Here is a 22,573-nt window from a genome sequence, read left to right on the forward strand (position 1 = left end):
GCCTTTTGCAAAAGCACCTTTGGGACATCCTGGAAATCTAGTTGAGCTACATTAAAATTGTCAATGTAATAGCCGTATCAGAATCTATAAGTATTTTTTTTAAAAAAAAATTAAAATGAGGAGAAGACTGGGTACCAAGTATAAGCAAATAGCTATAGTGATTTTTCTCTGAGATCAGGGGGAGAATACATACAAATGAAAGTGAATATACATGTCCCAGGACAATACTGCAGGATCCAATCTGGATCAATCATCAGGACCAAAGGCTTCGTCTTCTGAGCTTTCAAACTGTTGCTACAGCCCATCTTCAGGGACATAGCACACATTGCCATACATCAAAAACATTTCAGAAGTTGCACATTACAGCTTCTGAGATCTGCAAGTGGGCACCGCACATTGCACGGAGGTTACCATACAAGGAAAAATTATGCGTTGTAAAAATTGGTTGGAGGTAGGAGACACTTCCAATGTAATATTATGAAATCCCCTGCATGTGATACGGCTATTACATTGACATTTTAAATGAAGCTCAACTAGATTTCCAGGATGTCCCAAAGGTGCTTTTGCAAAAGGCAACTGGACTTTCTTGGTTGTTTTTTTTTAAACATTTCACTTCTCATCCAAAAAGCTTCTCTTGTCCCTGTGACTATGTAGGACAATGGGGAGGAAGCTAACCACCAGATTGCAAGAACACAAATGAGGAATCCGACAAGAAGACCAAACTCATTAGAACTGGAACTTCCGAATGCAAAACATGAGTTTTATTACTTAATTACTGTTCAAGGAAATATATATATATATATGACCTAACTGAAATTGCAATTGGTTAAGAATCTAGTGGATACAATAATCGTGTTCACTGTTTGAGCTAGAATATACACGTGAACTCCAAGATACAAAGTTACAAATCTCCAATAAAATTTCTATAATTATATTGCTCTCCTTTTTATAGCATTAACTAGGCATCATATGACAAAGAGGCTTGTTAATTATCTTGTAGACTTCAGTTTTTCCAAAATACATTTCATTTAAGCTCTTTAAATTTATCATTGTAAGTTAAGGAGAAGCATTTAATGATACATACTGGTACTTTCACACTATCATAAATTATTAAATAAAAATGAGTATGACTTTCAATCCAGTTTTAATAATATGTCTATATGTTTGTAGTAGCAATAGAGCATCACTGAAAATCCAGTATAAAATCTCCAGTATAAAATCATGCCTAACTTTACATATACTCTGCCTTAAGCATTTGTACTATGGTGCAACAAATCAAGAGCATGTCATTTATCATATAATGAACAGGCAATATCACATTTTTCTTTTTTTCTTATAACACAAACCGGCATTCAAAAATCTCTGTGCTGAGGATTAAAATACTGATGTGTAGCAAAGTTCATTACTGATGAATCCAAACATATGCATCACACAAGGGTGGTAACATACATGTCTTTCTTGCCAATTGAGAGATAAGAGAATGATCTTATTTTAGATCAAATGTAATCAGTGCTCAGTTCAGATATATGTTTTTTATTTAGAAGCCCAGCCACAACTTATATATCAAAGGACAATTAAAACATTTGTATTCCAAATACAAGCTCCGGGTGGGGGAGGATTGGGAAAATCCTATTTCAAACTAAAAATTAAATATTTAATGAGACAGGGGTATGTATTTTTGAGTAAGGTTATCAAAGTAAATAAGAAATAGATTTTGTTCAACTTATCTTCATTATAGATTCACACACATATACACACTAAATACAGGAGTCATCTACTCCATAATTATTACCATCCAGCAACTATTAAACTTGACAGAACTATGTGCATTTCGAGAAGACACTTGTTTGGCAGGCTGAGGCAAAGAGGTCGTCCCAGAACTAGCAAAATCTGGAGGCCGGGCAGGGGACAGAATGGATCTGCTCTCAGTGTGGAAGGGATTGCCAATCTCGGATTGGCCTTTTTAGCCATGGTAGATGCTGTTGTAGGAACTCTTTCCAGATCACGATACTATGGTCTTTTGAGATTGCCAATGATGAACTATGTGTATGAAGTAAAATATAATATTAATTCTAGCCTCATTAGGTAAATAAAAATTTGTTTTCAAATTGGTAGAAAATATTTAATAAACTAGTACACTATTAATTATTTAATCTTTGCAATTTTAATTTCCAACAAAAAGTTGTATATTTCATAATCAGAAAGAAGCTAGAGTTTCAGACACTGGCTCTGGAATCACTGGCTCAACTGAGTAGTATCTTCCTAGTAAGTATTGTCTTTCATTTGACTTCTTTTTCCTCACCTAACAGTTTTACATAAAACCTCTTGTTAGGTATCCTTTCACTGTATCCTTTCAATAAAGTGCAGCTTGAACTAACAAAAGAGAGTTGCTAGCAAAAACAGTAACAGAGGGAGAAGTGGCAGAGGCATATTGTTCACTAAGCTGTACATATAAATACTCCACTGTGTGTTGGCCCACTGTAGACCTAAAATGGCTGTTTTGCAGGATGTTGTTGCCTGGTGACCAAGAGTGCATTTCCTATACCACAGAGTGATGTGAAGACTTGAAGACAGATGAACTCCTATTGCTCTTAGAAGAGTAAGATACTAAAATGAATTAATTCTGACATCAACATGCTGAATACTGCCTTCCTGTGCATATTAATAAAATTGTGATCCTGGACCCTCAGATTTTCACAAGGCATACAAAAACCAAATAAGGGAATAACTTTGACTAAGCTTAGTTTTTTATTCACTGCCCATCAAATCAATAGGAAAATTAAAATCCTGCTAATGTAAAGCAACAACTTATTCTTGGTTCAATGAAGTCATTGCTGTGTGTCTAGTCCGTCCTGGTGCAAACTACCACCTGCTATCAGTGTCTTTTTCTTTCATTAGAATCAAGTAGTTAATTAGCCCCAGCCTGTCCTCTTCTCTTCTCTCCCTGCCTTTAATGCAGCAGTAATGATGTCTAATTACCAGCAGTAGTGGATTATAGAACCTTTAGAAGCAAAGGACTCTGGTAGATAGCAAAGCATAGTCACACATGTTAAAGCTTCAAAAAGAAAATAATTCTGGACAAATTCAACTTTTTAAAATTTGGTTGAAATGGTTTTAAAGTTTAAAATTACTGGAAAAGACTAAATAATAATTATCATTGTTGAAAATTTTATATTTGGCATTTCAAGTTTTTCTTTTAATTAAACTGGGCTTGAAATTACACTGTCTACACCAGTGTTTTTCAACCAGTGTGCCGGGGCACACTAGTGTGCCGCGAGATATGGTCAGGTGTGCCGCGAAGCTCAGCAAGAGAGAGAAAGAGAGAGAGAAAGAAAGCAAGACAGAGAGAAAAAAAGAGAGAGAGAGAAAGAAAGGCAGGGAAGGAGGGAGAGATAGAAAGAGCAAAAAAGAGAGGAAGGAAGGAAGAGAGAAAGAAAGGGATGGAGAGAGAGAGGAAGGAAGGAAGATAGAGAAAGAGGGAGAGAAATAGAGTGAAAGGGAGGAAGAGAGAGATAATTTTTTTGTCCAAACTTTTTTTACCCCACCCCCCCGCTCAATGTGCCCCATGATTTTGTATATGTAAAAAATGTGCCGCAGCTCAAAAAAGGTTGAAAATCACTGGTCTACACCATAAATATTACTAGAAATTGTTGCAGCAGCAGCAACAACAACAACAACAACAATAATAATAATAGTGCAACAATCAACAATTAGAAGTAATGCACATATAAATGATTAAATTCTTCTTATGACCACTGTGGGTTGCTGGAATGAATGAGGTGATAAATTGCTAAGCAGGCTAAAACATCTGTCCATGGTGCTAGTGTATAAAGTTGAAGGATGGCAGGAGGGAGAGAAAAAACATAAAATTCTCTCTTAAGTCAATTATCAATAAACAGCAATATATTCCCTGCTTTTTCTTCAAATGAGGCCAAAGTGTGTCCTGTGTCTCCATGGGATGTTAATGATGTTTATTTAAATCTAAAAGAAACTATTTTAACTTTTTTTCTTCTATCTTGATCTGAAAGACTGAAGTAGACCAAAGGGTAACAGTTGTCTCTGACCACATTTTGAGCTTAGAGGAGCGGTTAGAGGTGGGGGCTGGAGGTATTCAGTATGTATATCTGTAAATATTCATCTACATTGCAGAAACTAATCTAGTAAAATAAGATATACTTAGCAATACTTAAATTATTTGAAATCTATTAAACTTCATTCATCTTTAACTTGTAAGTTATGTTTTCAGGTCAAAATCCTCCTAATAAAATAATAAAGCTAAACACATTGAAAAGCAAATTAAGAGCAATGCATTTAGACATCGGGTCAAAGAATTAAGCACATTTTGGGATATACTTGGAAAAATAAATGTATAAGATGTCTTGAAAACTAGTAGGTGGATTGATGAGTATGGAAACAATATGGAAAAGGTCTTCTCCCCTAAGTTAATCAACAGCTTTCCAAGCAGAGCAAGGACTTCTGTTCCTGACTTTACAATACAAGCAAGTTGTCACTAGTAAAAGTACCTGTGGGGCAATAGTGGGTTCTAAATCCCATCACTATCAGTTTGCGCTCGCATGTGCAGAAGCGTCCTGGGCAGGGGGGCGGAGCCTCGCACCGCCACCGTTTCGCCAAACCTGGCCAAACCGGGAACAACCCATCGCTGATTTGGAGGGATCCAAGTTCCATCCATGTAAGGCTCAAAAGTGGGAACAAGCACTTTCAATTGGACCCAGAAACGTTCTAGTACCTAGTATATCTGCTACGGTATAAAAGTTACATATTCTGAATACTGCATAAAATCTTAGCTGCAATTTTCACAAGCTGAAATTTCTGGGCCAATGTCTAAGTAGATTCTACTTGCAGCTAATTACAGTAATCTAATTCAGATGCTACTTCTGCATCTGTGGATAGAGCCACAAATACTGGCCCAAGTTAATAAAGAAGCATGATTGGCACTGTGTAAAATGAAGATGTTCCCAACTATTTCATTGATTTGAGCCTGGCTCCAGTTATCAAAACTGAAGATTTTACCTGGTCAAGGAATGATGTGCAGTATTGAAAAGTAATGTAATCTGAAGATAATTCAGAGAACTGTCCTACATGTCAACAAAGCTCCTCATTGCATGATGGTCACTAAATGTACAGTAACACTAAATCATTATGAGAATTATTATGATTTTTTTAATGTGCTGATAACTTTTCAAGGCTGTGGATGCTATCCTGTGTTTATCCTTACATAGGGGGAAACTCCACTGAACAGACATGCAAAGAATCACAATACAAACATTTAAAACATTATGTACAAATATATCTTAGAGTTGTTGCTTTGGAAGTAAATAAGTAAAATGTTTAGATTAAAACTGATTGGAAACAGAATAAAAAAGAATTAAGTTATTCAAACTTGTAAAGCAGCACACTTGACAAAGCATACTTAATACATATAGCCAAAAATATTAATAATTTTGTTAAAATTGCTATATTGTAAAAAGGGAAATTGATTCTTTCTTCTCATTGAGTTGTTTCTTTTGTCAAAATGAATCTTATGTTCCATTTTGAGTCATTGTGAGAAATAAGATGACATCCTCAAACCTTTATCTTAAAAGACCATATAAAACTATGCATTTTCCTATGTTTCATACTTCGGTTTTATGATACTAAAGGCTTTTCAAAGGTTTATAGTGAATGTAACTATTATAATACTGGGTATAATCTAATGAGTTTATAGAAAATAATTTTGGTGAATTGCCTCAGATCCACAAAACTTTCATATTATGTGGCAGTAAATAGCTTTAAGTCTCAAATACACCAAAAGTAAACAATGCCTTAAATAATTGTAGCCTGTTCATTTTTACTTTCATAGTAGATGGCAGTAAATAGCCTTAAGTCTCAGATACACCAAAAATAAACAATGCCTTAAATAATTGTAGTCTGTTCATTTTAAATCGTGTAATATACTTCTATTGTTTTGTAAATCACATACATACATACATACATACATACATACATACATACATACATACATACATACATACATACACACACACATACACACAATCATATATACATGACATACTATTGCAGTGGCATTTTCCTCTGCATACCTCCACTACAATTTAATGCCTCATTTAAAAACCTGTTTCCCCTGTCAATCAGGAAAAAAGAACCCCAAATTCTTGCCCAACTTAAAATTGCTCTGAAGAAAACCCAGATCCTAATATCCAAAGTATAGAAGTGCACGTTGGAGTAAAAGAAGGCCAGCACAGAGGCTCAGAAAGCAAGAAATGCCGAAAGGAGAATATCAACCTACTTGCAAGCAACCATTTCCATCTTCTGAAATAGGAAACGGTGCTTTTTGCCACTGCCACAGCCAAGCATCTTAGCCCTCTGGTGCTCTCCGAGCAGCACGCCCTCCACCTCTGCAAGGCTCCCAACATTTCTGGGCTGGCTCAGCTGAGAGCGAGCGCGCGAGAGACCAATTTCCCATCCGGTCCTGCGTGAGCCTGGGGCTCTTTTGTTGATTAGCCTGCCCTCCGCTTCCACAGGCAACCAGCCAGGCACGTTCCTGCCGCTCAGGGGATCGGAGCTAACAATGAACGGGGGAGAGCTGATATTCTAGGGAAACCCCCAAATCGCCCCACCGTTCGGGATGGCGCTCATCAGAATCTACTGCGTTCTGTCGGCCGAGAATAGTCTTATTGGGTAGTGCGCAGCTACAGGATTCGCCAACACACAGAGGGGGAAACAGATAGACACACACGCGCGTCCGTTTTAGTTTAGGGGACGAAATAAGATTTCCCTTTTCCTCGTTCCGCTCCTCCTCCCACCCCGGTGAAGAAGAAAGGAACCGGAGGGACTTGGTTAGAGGGGTGTGTTTTGTGCACTTGCAACGTAAAAAGCAAGGAAGGATCACAAAGCCCCCGAGCAGCGGAGAAGGTGCCAGGCAAACGCAACATGGGCGGGAGGGGGTGGTGAGGAAGATATTTCAGGGAGGAGGGAGGAGAGAGAGAGAGCAGCCTGAGCCAACTCGGGGGTGGGGGTGGCAGCTATGTGGCGGCGGCGGCGTCTCCCTCCTCTTCCTCCCCGATGGGGCGAAATAACAAGGCAGACAATTTCTCTACTAACCGTGGTCTTGACCGGCACGTACAGCACTTGCATCCCTCCGCCACCAGCAGCACCACCACCACCACTGACCTCGTCCGGACTGCCGAGCTGGAAGCCTTTGGATTTGACCCAGAATTTAAATTTGGCATTATCCGTGGAGCTGGTCTCGGAGCCGTTCAGGAGCTGGACGATCCGCTCGTATTTTTTACGGGTCACCGTCTTGGTTTTGCCCGAGTCCCCGTAAGTCCTGAGACACCAGTCCTGAAACTGGCGATACATGTCCCGGTCACCGCTCTCCATAATCCGCCCGGAGAGACACGCACAGCCCAAGCGGACCCGGTGGATGGATCCCTCCCTCCCCGCCCCGCGCACACCTCCGGGGCACCTGTTCACCCCGGGCTCATGGAGAACGAGAGCTCCGACGCCAAGAGCCAGAGAGAGAGAGGAGGAGGAAGAGGAGGAGGTCCCCGGCAATTGCTCCGTCCCCGTAGAGGGGGTTGCTTTCTGTAGGCTTGGCGATCAGTTCCAGAGTGGCCCGCCCCGGGGCCCGATCATCTCCCCCCCCCCCCTCCTCATACAATCCAAGCGAGCAAATCTGGCCGGGCTGCCTTCTCTTCTTCCCCGTCTCCGGCAGGCGAATGTCCCTTCAACGTTGTGCCAGGCAGGACTATCCCGGCGTCTCCAGCAGCGTCTCTTCCCCAGAGGATTGTGCCTCTACGGCACCGAAGACATGGCCCCGGAGTAGATCGAAGCCCTAAGGTTCGAAGCCGAAATACTACTACTAATAATATCATGGAGTCGGATGCTTCTCTCCTGGGCATCAGCTCCAGCCCGGATGGTGCAGGTTGGGGGTGGGGGGAGAGAGAGAGAGTAAAGCCCACCCTCCACCCCAGTCAGCCAACCCTCGGCTGCCTTCCTGCGTCTATCCTGGAGGACTCCCGTTTCTCCAGAAGCAGGCTGGCTGTGGCAGGATGGAGGAAAACGCTGAAGGGCAGCCTGGCCTGACTGCCCCCTTTGATTTCAGCCTAAAATCTCCGCATTTTGAGTGGGGTAGAAAGTTCTTTCCAGCTGACGAGATGCAGGCCACGTTGGGGGGGAGAGAAACCTCGACGCCGCAGGCCACTTTTTAAAAATCTGGCTCGAGTTGTTTGTTTTAATCTCGCCAATGTATCTCTCTCTATATATATTTCCTAATCTGAAAAAAATATATCAAAATTTGGTATGAGACTCGAAAGAGGCCGAGGTCAATCTGTGAGGAGGCTATTTTAGCCAGTCAGTGGGGGTGGCTGGCGGCCGGGCAGCGTTTGCAACGACGGCGCTCGCTTTATTGATAGGACTCGCCCAGTCTAGGCTATCCTGAGCCTCTCCCTCAGCTTCAGGGTGTTCGAGGAAGTTTGGCGTCTGGGTGCTTTTAAAGCAGAACCGTCATCCCGGCTGGCTCCCCTCCGCCAAGCGGCCCTATTATTGTCCCTTGCTTTGCCGCCGCTTCAGCTCTGGCTGGAGATTCCAGACGTCTTTTGGGGCAGGCCACCGACACTTCCCACTTCCCTCCTCCTCCTCCTCCTCCTCCTTCCTCCTTCTCCTTTGGAGCCAACTGGCTAGTGCCGCACCACGACCCTCCGAGCAGGCGAAGGAAGACGGCAGCTGCTCCATTCAACCCCCTATTCGCGGCCCGGGAAAGGGAGTTCCCATCTTCCACCTCCTCCTCCGCCTCCTCCTCCTCCTCCTGTCCGCCGCGCGAGCCTAGACACACTCCCCCTCTGCCTCGCTCCGCGCGCCTTCTCTCTCATGGCTCTTGGACCCGTCTCCAGTCCTCCCGCGCTGGCCGCTACTCAGCCCAGCTCGCTCTCGCTCTCGCTCTCTTTCAGACTCTCCTCAGGCCCGCGAGGGTGAGAAGAAGTCTCATAATGGCTTTTCCTGTCCCGTCGCCTTTTTCCCTCGGCGCCTTTTCCTCCATCCGGGAAAAAGAAAAAAGAAAAGCCGCGGCGCCCTGAGGAGAAATGGCTGGCCTGGCACCTTGCGCGCGCCGCGCCTCAGCCTTGTCCCAGGAAGGCACTTGCAAAAAAAAAAAAAAAAACGGTCAGTGCCCGCCCGCCTCCCCAGCCTCCTCCTCCCCACCCCCACCCCTCCGCTCTCCCCTCCCGCTCGCCTCCTCCCCCGCCTTCCTCCCTCCCTCCCCGCCAGCCGCTCTCTCCGTTCAGTGGCTCCACTGGTAGGTCTCTCGCGGCGCGAGAACCGGGACTGACAGCCGGCAACGCGAGCTGAGCGCAAGCGGTAGGGGGGGGGAGCTCCTCGCTTAAACCCCCGTCTCGCTCTCTGGCCCCCCTCCCCCTCGTCCCCGCTCGTCGCCCGCTCTCCTCTGATTGGTCAGCCGGACAAAAGTTTCTGTGGAGACGGCTGAGCGGCAACGTGACGGACAGAATTGTCCCATTTAGGGATGCTGGGCAAATGCGCATGCTGCGGGCGGCTGCAGGTTAAAGAGAGCGCCGCGAAGGCGAGGCTTAGTCTTGAGCTGCGGACGGCAAGGTGGCGTTGGGGAAGAAGGAGGAGGAAGAAGACGAGGCATCTCCACCACATCCTCTCCGCCACAGCCAGGTGGGGGAAGGGGGAGGGGCGTGTGAGGGGAGCGTTTCCATGGAGACCTGTTCTGGTCTGGTCTAGCCCGCCCTCCCTCCCGCGCTCTCTTTGCTCTCCTCCCCATCTTCCCTCCCATAAGATCAGCTGACGCGTTATTAGCTTAGGACCTAATTATTGCTTATTGGAGCAACACTTGAGCGAGAAGGCCAGCTGCAGGAGGCAGCGCGAGCCAGGGAGGGAAGTAGTTCCAGCCTCTCTCAGCCCAGGGAGCTGAGGGTCCCAAGAGGGTCCTTAACTTTCAAGGTTCCAAGCAGCCACAGCCACCACCGTGTGGTGCTGCTTCCTTCCCACACGCCCCACATAATTTGTTGTGGGGTGATGGGGGTGGATGAGGCTAAAGCATTTCCTTAGTGAGGACCAGATGATGCCTTGCCGAAAGATCGCCAGTTCACTGGCATGGCGGGTTAACTGCTTCTCACTCAGCACATCCTCCCCAGAGCCACTAAGGCTGGCCTTGGCAAAAAAAAAACAAAAAAAAACAGGGCAGGAGGCGTCTTCTTGAAATGGATCTTGGGTTTCTTTTCACTCAGGTAAGTTACTTAATGAACCCCAGTTATTGCTGCCAATGGCTGAAGAAAATATCCTCACTGCTGTGGAGAAAGGGAGAAAAAAGTCCCTTTTGCATTTTGTGAAAGATTCTTAGATGTTGTCCCCTGGTAAGTAAGGAGGTATTAGCAATAGCAATAGCACTTAGACTTATATACTGCTTCATAGAGCTTTTATAGCCCTCTCTAAGAGGTTTCCAGAATTAGCATCTTGCCCCCAACAGTCTGGGTCCTCATTTTGCCCATCTCGGAAGAATGGAAGGCTGAGTCAACCTTGAGCTGGTGATGAGATTTGAACTGCTAAACTACAGCTAGCAGTTAGCTGAAGTAGGCTGCAGTGCTGCAATCTAACCACTGCGCTGCCACCCCCCCAAAAATGTTCATCAGCTACTTAAACACACAGTATTTGCACTATGGAAAAGTTTCTATCTGGGTAGCCCAATTCAGTGTTTTGGAAGTGGGAGAAAAAAATCCATTAATTTGAATTGTTTTGAAAAAGGGAGCTGTCCTAGTCCTTAAAATTTATTTATTTATTTATTTAGAATGCCTTTTGTGGCATATTAAGAATTAATCAATGTATCATAGCTTAAAATTTTGACTCTCACATACTTACATCATAATGGTTTTATTAGTGATTACAGGATCTCAAGGCTATAAAGTCACAAAATAACGTTCATAAAAGGGTGAGGCAACACTATGTATGTTTACGTGAAAAAAATAGGATAGTTCAAAGAGATCAAATAAAGAATGACATAGCTGTCATCAGTTACAGATGACAAATCTATAGGTAATAATAACTTAAAGACTTGTCATTGGTTCAAATTGAGCATTATCCCAAGTCTTTATTGTACAATGTATTTAAATATATTGTTTATAAAGCAATAACACTTAGACATATACTGCTTCCTAGTGCTTTACAGCCCCCTCTAAACAGTTTATAGAGTGAGCATATTGCCCTCAACAATCTGGGTCCTAATTTTACCCACCTCAGAAGGATGGAAGGCTGAGACTGGTGAGATTCGATCTGCCAAACTGCTGGCAGCCAGTGATCAGCAGAAGTAGCCTGCAGTACTTCACTCTAACCACTGCACCAGAGCCGCTCATATAATCCTCATATAATACTTTCATATACAGTGTTCCCTCGATTTTCGCGGGTTCAAACTTCGCGAAAAGTCTATACCACGGTTTTTCAAAAATATTAATTAAAAAATACTTCGTGTTTTTTCCCCCCTATACCATGGTTTTTCCTGCCCGATGACATCATATGTCATCGCCAAACATTCGTCCGCCTTTAATAAATATTTTTTAAAATAAACTTTAATAAATAAACATGGTGAGCAATAATCTAAATGGTTGCTAAGGGAATGGGAAATCGCAATTTAGGGGTTTAAAGTGTTAAGGGAAGGCTTGTGATACTGTTCATAGCCAAAAATAGTGTATTTACTTCCGCATCTCTACTTTGCGGAAATTTGACTTTCGCGGGCGGTCTCGGAAGCATCCCCCGTGAAAAGTGAGGGAACACTGTAGTTATTTAGTTTACATTAAGGTATTTCTGACTGAGATTCAAACCTTTTAGGAATGACAAAGTTAATATCTAGCTGAAACTATTTTATTTTTGGTTTAGTTCCAGATAGAAAACCTCTATAATGACTAGTTGGCACAACTGATCAAGTTCATCTTTATTAGCTGATTTGATGGCATTGATGATCAGTCATAGCTAATAGGCTCTTAGTATTCAAAGACAATAGGTTCCAAGCAGATGCCAAAAAAGATGTTAATGAATGTTAAGACAGTTACAGAGAAAGAGAAAAGATTCACAAAACCACCTTCCTTTGGTTTGCCTGAAATCCATCCAAAAAGCAGTGAAAGAATTACTTTGGAGATGCATAGTAACTTTTCCCAGGGATGACAAAGTTCATGGAGGTGGGATGCCTCCTTTTTATATTTCACAGAACAGAGATTACAGACAACACTTGTGGTTGGCTTGGTGACACATTTCAGTGTCTTGGTTATTATTCAAATATATGCCCTACACTCAGGGATATTTTTAAGTAAGATGTGGTCCTTAGTAGATAATGCTCAAAGAAAATGAGATGATGCATCTTGTCAGTAACATGGGAAACTCAAATAGATTACTCTTTGCTAAAGAAATTAGTACATGAGACATTACTTCCAAAAATGTATCCAAAAAGTATGTATGTATGGATGGATGGATGGATGTAAAATAATATATAACACCTGAAGGAAAACTGCCCTTCCCCAGTGGGGTGACCTCTAGGGAGGCACAGGATGCCATAATTGCCACATCAAAATGAAGCAATGGAGAATATTTTCTCTGTGAGACAGCCTCGATTGAATCAAGATCGCTCCTTTTATTGTATTTCACTTTTCCTGACATGTGGTACAGAATAACCAATTTGCGAACACCACATACATTAAACCATCCCCCAACTACCATTCACTCATGCACTGTATAAGGCAACCTCCTCGTGACTTCCCTATAGATAATTAATGGAAGCTTCATTCATTGCCTTTTCCTGGATTGTGTGTTTACTGATGATTAGCAAAGGAATGAGAGTAAGGCATATATTTCCTTATATGGAAGTTAGCTATACGTTATCTTCATGCTGTATATCAAGTTAATTATTTTCCACGTGGTCATGTATTCTGCAGCTTGCTTACTCAGCCTGGACTTTGCTGCCTTTCCATAGAGGAAGAATAAGGTTTATACAGCACCCGTTAGGCTAAAACATCACCTTTCAGCAATATTCTATCCCAATGTTCAGTGCCTAAGAACCTATGATTACAACAAACATCCTAAAATGACATGCTTGTGCTTAACATGGAAAATTCTTCAGGAGGCTAGCTGTTTTAATGGACTGGAGTTTGGTTCATTTTATGCCAAACTAAATCAATGGCACAAGAGGTTTTTTTCTTGAAAAGCATATAGTGAAACTTTTAATGGATCCCAATTTATTAGAGTTTGGATATAGTTGACCAAAGCTGCACCCAAGGATCTTCCTGAAAGAATGCACTAATCTACTGCATCTGAGATAATCTGGATCAAATAAATGTTTTTTAATATTATTGTAATTTTACTATAATTATGCTGATATATACAGTAGCATATTACTAGATAGTCACACTATACAAACAGCACAAAACATATTATTTGCATATGCATTACTTTTGTAATGATCTCATTACCCAAAGGACAATTCATACAATGGATTCTTTTCAAATTTGATACGGATTTAAAAGTAATAGATGTTTCATCCTCAAATGGTCCATTTAAAGAAAATTGCATTGTATTCCATAACCAGGGTAGCACAACAGCAAAAGTCTTTTTTAAATGTTACTTGTTAGTCCAGTAAAAAGACTGAGAATGGTCATGATGGCACCTGTCTAAGAGGATTTCACACAGAAAGAGGTTAAGATCATTCTCCATTTTTCCAAAATATAGATATAAAATAGTGGATTAAGTTACAGAAAGACAGACTGAATTTTAGAGTAGAGTAGAATAGGATAGGATAGGATAGAACAGAACAGAATAGAATTCTTTATTGGTCAAGTGTGATTGGACATACAAGGAATTTGTCTTGGTGCATATGCTCTCAGTATACATAAAAGAAAATATAGATTTGTCAAGAATCATGTGGTACAATACTTAATGATAGTCATAGGGGTCAAATAAACAATGAAGAAACAATCTTAATAAGAATCTTAGGATACAGGCAACAAGTTACAGTCATATAGTCCTAAGTGGGAGGAAAAGCTTCCCTATTTATAATAAGAGCTGTTTGGTCATGCATCTAATTAACTATAGAAGTAGGTAGCTCTTCATTCAGCACTATTTGGACTACCTCAAATGCTTTCATCTGGATTCCTGCACGTGGACCTATGGCATAAATGGTCTCTTCCAACTCTGTGATTCTAAGGTTAGATTCCAGAGAAGAGTTAAAACCTGGGTAAATTCAAATAAATAAGATTACTAAAAGTATATGTCATAATCTAATCCTATTGTAATACAATTTGACATATTAATTAGAAAATCATCAGACAAATCAACCAAGAATTCTCAGTCAAGGCACAAATTGCCAGGCTTGAATTATCATACTGTAGACACCTAACTCTCTGGAGAAGGTTCCACTACTGAAAAAAAGTGGAAGTAGGGGAAAAAAAGGATAACAGCAGCAATGTGGATAGAATCCATTCCAGTGTGATGCTGTGTTGGAAGATCTGGAAATCAGGTAAGGGACAGGTTACCATGAAAAATATATGCTGAGATCAACTTGATGGTACATAATCAGAAACACAAAATAGAAGGTTGAATAAGAACAGAGAAAAGGGAGAAAAACCTATGAGACTCCAACCTATTTAGGCTGGTGGACATATTTTGCAATTTGAGAATATGCCCACACAAAATAGCACTCATGGGGAACATAATAAAGCACTAGACTAGTCTAATAGAACATTGCTTGCTTCCTACTCTTGTCTCCTTCATTTCCACAGAATGTTTCTTATTATACCCACTTACTTTTGTCTTGTTTCTGGTTGAACGTATTGCCAAGCATCCATAATTTTCACTTTCTAAGAAAGCATAAAAGACTCACTTGGGATTCAAAGCCATTCTTAGAAACAAGGAATGGAAGCAACTGTGGTGGTTTGAGCACTGCTTTATACCAGTTTTCCATTATTAATTAAACAATATAAAAAGATAGGAAGGGAGATGTTGGCAGTACCTCTGGACAGCACATTGGAACTCTAGTAATAAGCTAATATACTGGTACTAGACAATTACGTGATACTGAATACAAAATATTTCAAACCTGAAAAGTAATAGCATAATATACAAAGTTTGATGACTTGATGTAAATTACAATTTACAAAGCTTAATTCAAACTGTATCCATTATTTTGTTCATGTCGCATTTTTGTTTCCACTTTCTTTTATTGTTTTTTTTGAGCCACTAATAAATACAAAAGTTAGAACTTAGATAGTTGCCTACAGAATTTTTTCAGAGTTACCGTAAATCCACAGTTTCAAGCTGTCTGTAACAAAGCTTATTTCTTAAGCAACAAATTTGTAATGACATTTAACCAGGAAAATAAGAATTGCATTGGTTTTGTTTTACCACCTTTTCTTTTAACAATTTGTAATATTTTGTAAGATCCCACATTGTGAAAAAATGTACTTTATTGTGTTCTCCATGTTATTGAATTTGTTGTTGCATTTGCTTTTCTGGATTAATAATTTTTTAAAATTATGTTTTCAAAAATCTATTCAATAATATTGATGGAATTTTTAAGGATCTTTTTTTTTCTATTTTAACTGCACTTTTTAGAATTAACTATTTACATCTGTGTATGATTTATGTGTCTATTTTTTTAGGAATAAGAAACAATATAACTAATCAAGATTTTATTCTCTTAATTAGACTTTGAACAGCAGCTCAACTTTTTAAATTTAAATTTAGTTTAAGAACAAACTTTTTTATCAATTGTTTTTGTTTTTATTTAATGATTTAATTTCTTGAAGTAAAGCACCATGGTCCCCCCAGTACTTGCTTGCAAACAAATGGTATTTCTTGCAGATCTTCCTATGCATCATTGTTGCTGATCTGCATGCCATTGTTTCTACTCAGTCTGTCTTTTTGTTCTTCATCTGTAATTTCTTGTAGACAAGTTTGGTCTATCTAGTATTCAGAAAGGCTTCCTGGTATACTAGCTTTACTGCATCTTTCTTACTATCCTTGAGATATTCTTCTAATGTCCTTTTCCTTCTTCAACCATCTGGTATACGTGCAACATTATTGTTGTTGTTGTTGTTGTTGTTGTTGTTGTTGTTGTTGTTGTTGTTGTTACTTCAGATTTAATCTTCAATTCGATTCATAGTCCGGGACTGGTAAAACGTCGTAACCAAAGACCTAATATCTATTAAGCTGCTGTTATTGTCATTGTTGTTTTTGTTGTTGTATCTATTCACTCATCTTATTGCTTGTATTAGGACCTATACTGATTGCAGTTGGCTTCCAGGTGAAATTCAAGCACTGGTCTTCTATTACTACTACTGGTCATTTACTACTAACAAAAATTTCATGCATGCAAACTGGGCAAACTGGGGCATTATAGGGCAACAATTTATTAACCAAATTGGCTGATGTACAAAATGTGTTCAAAATCCAGGACCCTTGCCATGCATAGAAATGAAATGTGGCAAATTTTATAAAACATTTCATGATATTAAAATTATCATAAAACATATTTTGACATAACACAAAGTGTCACAAAACATTTCCACTGATCAACTTCCGATGTTTGATGTAAGCTGTAGTTTACAGTTCAACATGAACTACTTTCAAGGCAGATACATTTCTGAATCTCTAGATGGCTGAATAATAAATAGCAGATTCCTAATCCCTAAAATGTACTCCTTGACCCATTTATATTAAATGAATTAGTAGGATGTGAATTTTCTCTTGTGTGTCTAATGTATTTTGGGTATCACTGACTTAACTGAAAGAGTACATAGGACTAAATAAGATGCACTGGTTGTGAGAGAGTGACAGGTAAGGGAAAGAAATAAAAGGAAGCTGTGTACTATTTCTTCTTTTGGTTTTTCTCTCAAACATGATTCCAGGGTTCCCTCTCTCAACCATACAGCTTCTACAGACATAATTTATGATTTCCCAGGCCCAGCAATCAGGTTTTCTTTTTCCTTGTTGGGTTGTTTATTTGATTGATAGCTCAATAAATAGATAGGAAGATAGTTGCTTTCTATGACGTGGCTATCATGAGCCTCCTTCAGATGTACCTGAACATACTTTAACAGGTAAGCTCAAGCACACTGCAAGATTTATTTGGTTAACGATAGACTATAGAAAAATGTAACACTGTTCTTTTGTCGTAAGTTATCCGCCCATTATGAACTTTATTATTGGTATTTTTATTACCAGATTTATATCCCACCTTCCATCTGTCCGATGCATATATTGCATTCCCCCTTCTGATTTTTTCCCACAACTTCTGTGTGTTGGGTTTAGCTGACGAGAGTGAATGGCCCAAAATGTCATCAGATGCTTCTGCTTCTAAGGGTGAACAAAATCTAGCTTTTACTGCTTTCACTCAACTAAGTAAGCATTAATACTGGAGGAACAGAAAACAATACCCTAATTAAGGAATTTACCACTCCTCTACTAATACTGGTAGGGCAAGCTACTGTTAAAAACAAAGAACAAACTCTGTACTAGAAATGATGATATACTGCTCCTAATTTTCATTACTATAGCTCATAGATCCTTTGCATTTTTGACTGTCAGTTAAAGTCATCAACATAGTGCTGGTAACAAATGTTTCTTCTTCCAATTTTAAATCCACATTTATCTGCAATTCAAGTTGCTGGTTGTTACCTGTAAAGTCCTAGATGGCAGAGAGCCTTGTTACTTGAGAGAATGTCTCTCATAGTATCTGCTCATTCACTTCAATCTTACAGGGTTCTGGGTTCTTTTCAGTTAAACCAAAGGTGGGAGAACTATGACCCCTTTATGACTTATGACTTCAACTCTCAGAATTCTAGAGCCAGCCATGCTGCCTCTAGAATCCTGGGAGTTAAAGTCCACAGATCATAAAAGAGCCATAGTTCCCCACCCCTGAATTAAAGATGCCACATATTGGGACCCTGGAAGTATGCCTTTTCTGCAGTTGCCCTCCTATCAGAGGTGGTATTCACTTACCTTCCCTAGAGGTTCGCAAATGTGAGCGTGAACCAAAAATTTACAATAAAACAGACAAGATAAAACAGACGTTTTAAAAAATGAGACCCTGTCCATACATCACACAAAGCCATACTTTGTCTATTACTTTCAAGCCACAACTAGTTGAATTGCCGTGCTAAACCATAAACCAATGCAATGCTGGGTTCACATAATATATAAAGCCCTAGAAAAATAGCTATTTTGAGGCAGAGCAATGTATACATCTAGCTATTATGCTTGTTTTAAGAAGAGTTGATTACTGTGTAGTTTTGAATCCATGCCAAAGTGATCAAATGAATACATTTTTAGTTTATCCTAAAATAGACAATTGAATAGAATGTCCTGTATCTTGACACAAGTATGAAGAACTGAGCACAGACAGGCAGTTCACCACTTTTAAATACAAGAATAAAAGATTAAAAGAAAAAAAATAGAATTATGACTTCAAATATCCTTTCTATTGAGTAATTGCTATTTTTCATTTTCCCTTCCATCTCTGACCCTTTTTAGTCCCCAAATCCATAAATCATCAGTTCAGACTTTTTTTTTTCTACAAAGAGTTCATACAGGCTTTGAGTTTTTAAAACAGTATTTAGCATCGTTTTCTCTGGCCAAACTAGAAAACCTTACCATTTCCACAAGTAAGCCCACTTGGAAGTCTCTACTCACAGTCGTTCATGCCCTTATCACCTTTAGGTTCGACTACTGCCATGCTCTGTATGTGGGGCTACCTCTGAAAAGTGTTCAGAAACTAGAAATCGTACAAAATGCAGCTGCACGAGCAGTCATGAGCCTTCCAAGGTATGCCCATATTTCTCCAGCACTCCACGGACTGCATTGGCTGCCAATTGGTTTCCAAACACAATTCAAAGTGTTGGTTATGACCTATAAAGCCCTACATGGCATTGGACCAGATTACCTATGGAACCGTCTTCTGTCGCATGAATCCCAGTGTCCGGTTAGGTCCCACAGAGTTGGCCTTCTCCAGGTCCCATCAAGTAAACAATGCCGCTTGGCAGGGCCTAGGGGAAGAGCCTTCTCTGGGGGGGGGCGACCCTCTGGAATCATCTCCCCCCCAGAGATTCGCACTGCCCCAACCATCCTCGCCTTTCGAAAGAACTTGAAAACTTATTTATGCCACCAGGCTTGGGGTCATTAGACCCCAGCCTGTGGCCACTAAATGTTTACTATGTTTGGTTGTATTGAATGAATGATTTTGATATTTAGTTTTTATAATGTTTTTAGATAATTATATTAATTGGATCCAGTTGTAATTTGTATGTTGTTTTATTGACATGTGAGCCACCTTGAGTCCATGGAGAGGGGGCGGCATACAAATCCAATAAATAGATAGATAGATAGATAGATAGATAGATAGATAGATAGATAGATAGATAGATAGATAGATAGATAGATAGATAGACAGACAGACAGACAGACAGACAGACAGACAGACAGACAGACAATTTGAATAGCAAGATGTTTCTAAATATACAATTAATACAAAGAGTTAATTCCTCAAACATAGTGAACCCACAATTATTGGCATGTCAGTTTTATATGTAAACATTACCAAAAAACCAAGGATTTTCTTCTCTCCGTATTTACAAAAGAATTTAACAGTTTAGTCAATTGCATTTACATTTATTAGCTTATATTTATTGGTGTAATAATTGACACTGTGCTTTATGAAGTAACATAAAAGCTATTTAAACGAACATCCTGACAGTAAATGTAAATGTTAATATTTAAAAGTAATAGCTAGTGAAATTCTGAGATGAAGTATTTTCCACCAGAGGGCACTTGAAAATCTTGCATGACACTATTCAAGAATAGAAAATGAAGTCATTATAATCGTTTCTAAACAACATTGCTGAAATATATAGATAGGACTATGTAAATATAACTACAGTAAAAAAGAAAAACACTTTCTATTCCCACATTACCTTTTGTTTCCTGCTTATACACTATTGCTCTATACATCATATTTTCGATCTATCATTTCCCAAATTTGTTGGAATGCAATTTCCAAAATTTCCCCAACCACTTCTAAAAATTTTTTAAAAACCACATCATTCTTCATTTGCTTTTCTACACAGCAGTCCTGAATCAACACAGAACACCAAAGGCTCCAACTAGTCAGACTGTTTCTTATTGTCTTAAATCATACATATTTTATGGTTTTGTTATCAAGTCAGTTTCCCTCTGCCAACCAATACCTTGAATTGCAGAAATATATAGGTAACCAGAAATATATTGGTATTTTACTAACCAATGCAGCTGATACAGCAATGGGGTTACTTGTGCCGTATATCTGGCACCATTTACTATCCACACAGCTGTATTCTATACCACTTGAAGTTTTTGAAGATTCTTCGGGGCAGCTCCATATAGAGCATGTTCCAGTAGACTTTCAGTTCCATTGACAATGGTATATTTCTGGATCAACTCTGAGGGTTGGGAGCGATTGGCAGAGTATTGGATTGGTTGGTTGGTTTTATTTTTCTTTCTAAGGGGCTGATCAAAAGTAAGAGATCCAGTCCACAGAGCTTGGTGCTCTATCCACTCCTTTTTAGCATCTAGTTAAACTGCTGTAGAATATTATCACAATGGGGTAAAGTACCAGTGGTACTCAACTTATGGTCATTCAATCAGAGACTACAGTGGACCCCCGCGTTTCGCGATCTCGATCATTGCGAAACGCTATATGGCGATTTTTCAACCCGGAAGTAAAAACACCATCTGCGCATGCGTGTCCTTTTTTCTATGGCCACGCATGCGTAGATGGCGCCGGGCAGATCAGCTGCTGGGCGGCTTCCCTGGGTCTTCCCCCTCTTGCTGGCGGGAGGGCGAGCGGCGGGCATCAGCGAGGAGTTTGCGTGGGCGGCGGGGAAACCCCAGCGCCGCTTCCCAGCTGAGTCCTGAAGCCAAATGCGGAAGTTCGCTTCAGGACTCAGCTGGGAAGCGGCGCGAGCGAACGGCGTGGGCGGGCGAAGGGCGGGCGCGCGGGCAGGCAGGCGGCAGACAAGCGGCGGGCGGACAAGCGGCGGGCGCGGCAGCAGCGAGGAGTTTGCGTGGGCGGCAGGGAAACCCCAATCTTCAGCTCCTCGCTGCTGCGGCGGAAGTAAAAACACCATCTGCGCATGCGCAGATGGTGTTTTTACTTCCGCACCGCTACTTCGCGAAAAACCGATCATTGCGAGGGGTCCTGGAACGGAACCCTCGTGATAATCGGGGGACCACTGTATTTGAAGCCACAGCTGAACTGTTGAACAAGGCATATATGCAGGGGTGGGCAGCAGGCAGGATGGGATGGAACGCAGTTCCACCGGCGGAAATGAAGATGCATGCGTAGCTCCAACTGATTGGCGGCTGTCACTTCCTGGATTACTGGTCTCGGCTTGGTTCTCCTTTTTTCCCCTGCTGCTGTTGCTGCTGTGTCTGTGCTCCTTGCTTTTTTCCTCTTTCCTCCTTCCTGGCCTCGGACGAGCTTCTGTCTTTCCTCCTCGGCTTCCCTCCAGCCTCATGCAGCCACCTCCCACCTGAGGTTCAGGCAGAAAGAGTGGGTGGAAGTGGCGATGGCAGCATTTATGCTTCTGGCAGCACCTATTCGCCTAGCTACCCAGCCTGAGACGGTGGGGCAACCCAGGAAGGAGAGCATGGGAAACGCGAAGCAAATTGTCACCCCAGCGAACGACACTGGTAAGGTTGTAAGTCAAGGACTTAACAGTTCACTTGAACTATGATTATTGTTCAAGCCACTCCCACCTGATCATTTGGTCAAAGGAAGGTTGGTTGTAAAATTGGGTTTGGCCACATGATAGCTCACTTAAAAACAGCACTGCTTAATGTTGATTCTTAGTTCCCAATCATAGTCACAAGGACTTACTGTAATTATTTCTTATCTGATTCTGAAATATATGCTAAATGAGCAATGCGTAGTTTCACATGATTGCTAAGAATTAAGTCCTCCAAAAATTCTCCTATGGTTTAAAGAGGTGTTTATGAATATTTAATAAGGGTTTAACATTGGCTATTGACCATTTTAATCCAGGATGTGTTCCAGTAATTAGTAGCAGAAGGCAGAAAGGATTTTATTACAAGAGATCACATATTTAGAGGCTGTTATGTGACACTAATTCTTGATTTTTAAACTGATATACTGTATTTTGAATTTAACTCTTATTGATTTCCAGACTAAATCAGTTGAAAATCAAGATTGTGGTTATTATTTGGGTTGGGTTGGATATTAACAGTTAGATACTTTATTTAAAACTCTTGAAAACAAACAGTAATTCAGTAAATATAGACAACTATGAACTTTTAAAAAAAGAACATGAATATATCTTTCTTCATGCCACCTCTTCAAACAAGCCATTAATGAAATTCCTGTTTAATTATACATTACACTATTATCCATGAAGATCAAAGAAAGTCAATATTCAGAAGCAATGGTTGCTATGATTGACAGTTGGGATCCAAAAAGTATTGGATAAGCATAGCACCTATTCCCCAATCATTACACTGATTACCAGTA

General features: G+C 40.6%; 1 protein-coding gene across 2 annotated transcripts in view; it reads right to left on the reverse strand.

Annotated features, from left to right (window-relative positions):
* NOL4 (nucleolar protein 4) overlaps positions 1-7,401 on the reverse strand; it is a 140,338-nt gene extending 132,937 nt beyond the window's left edge. For both annotated transcript variants that reach the window (XM_070749153.1, XM_070749152.1), the window contains exon 1: positions 7,123-7,401. In XM_070749153.1, the coding sequence (XP_070605254.1) occupies positions 7,123-7,401 (279 nt within the window). The remainder of the gene's footprint in view (positions 1-7,122) is intronic.
* Between the last annotated feature and the right edge of the window lie 15,172 nt (positions 7,402-22,573).

Source organism: Erythrolamprus reginae, chromosome 3 (assembly GCF_031021105.1).
Source record: "Erythrolamprus reginae isolate rEryReg1 chromosome 3, rEryReg1.hap1, whole genome shotgun sequence".
Lineage (NCBI taxonomy): Eukaryota > Metazoa > Chordata > Lepidosauria > Squamata > Dipsadidae > Erythrolamprus > Erythrolamprus reginae.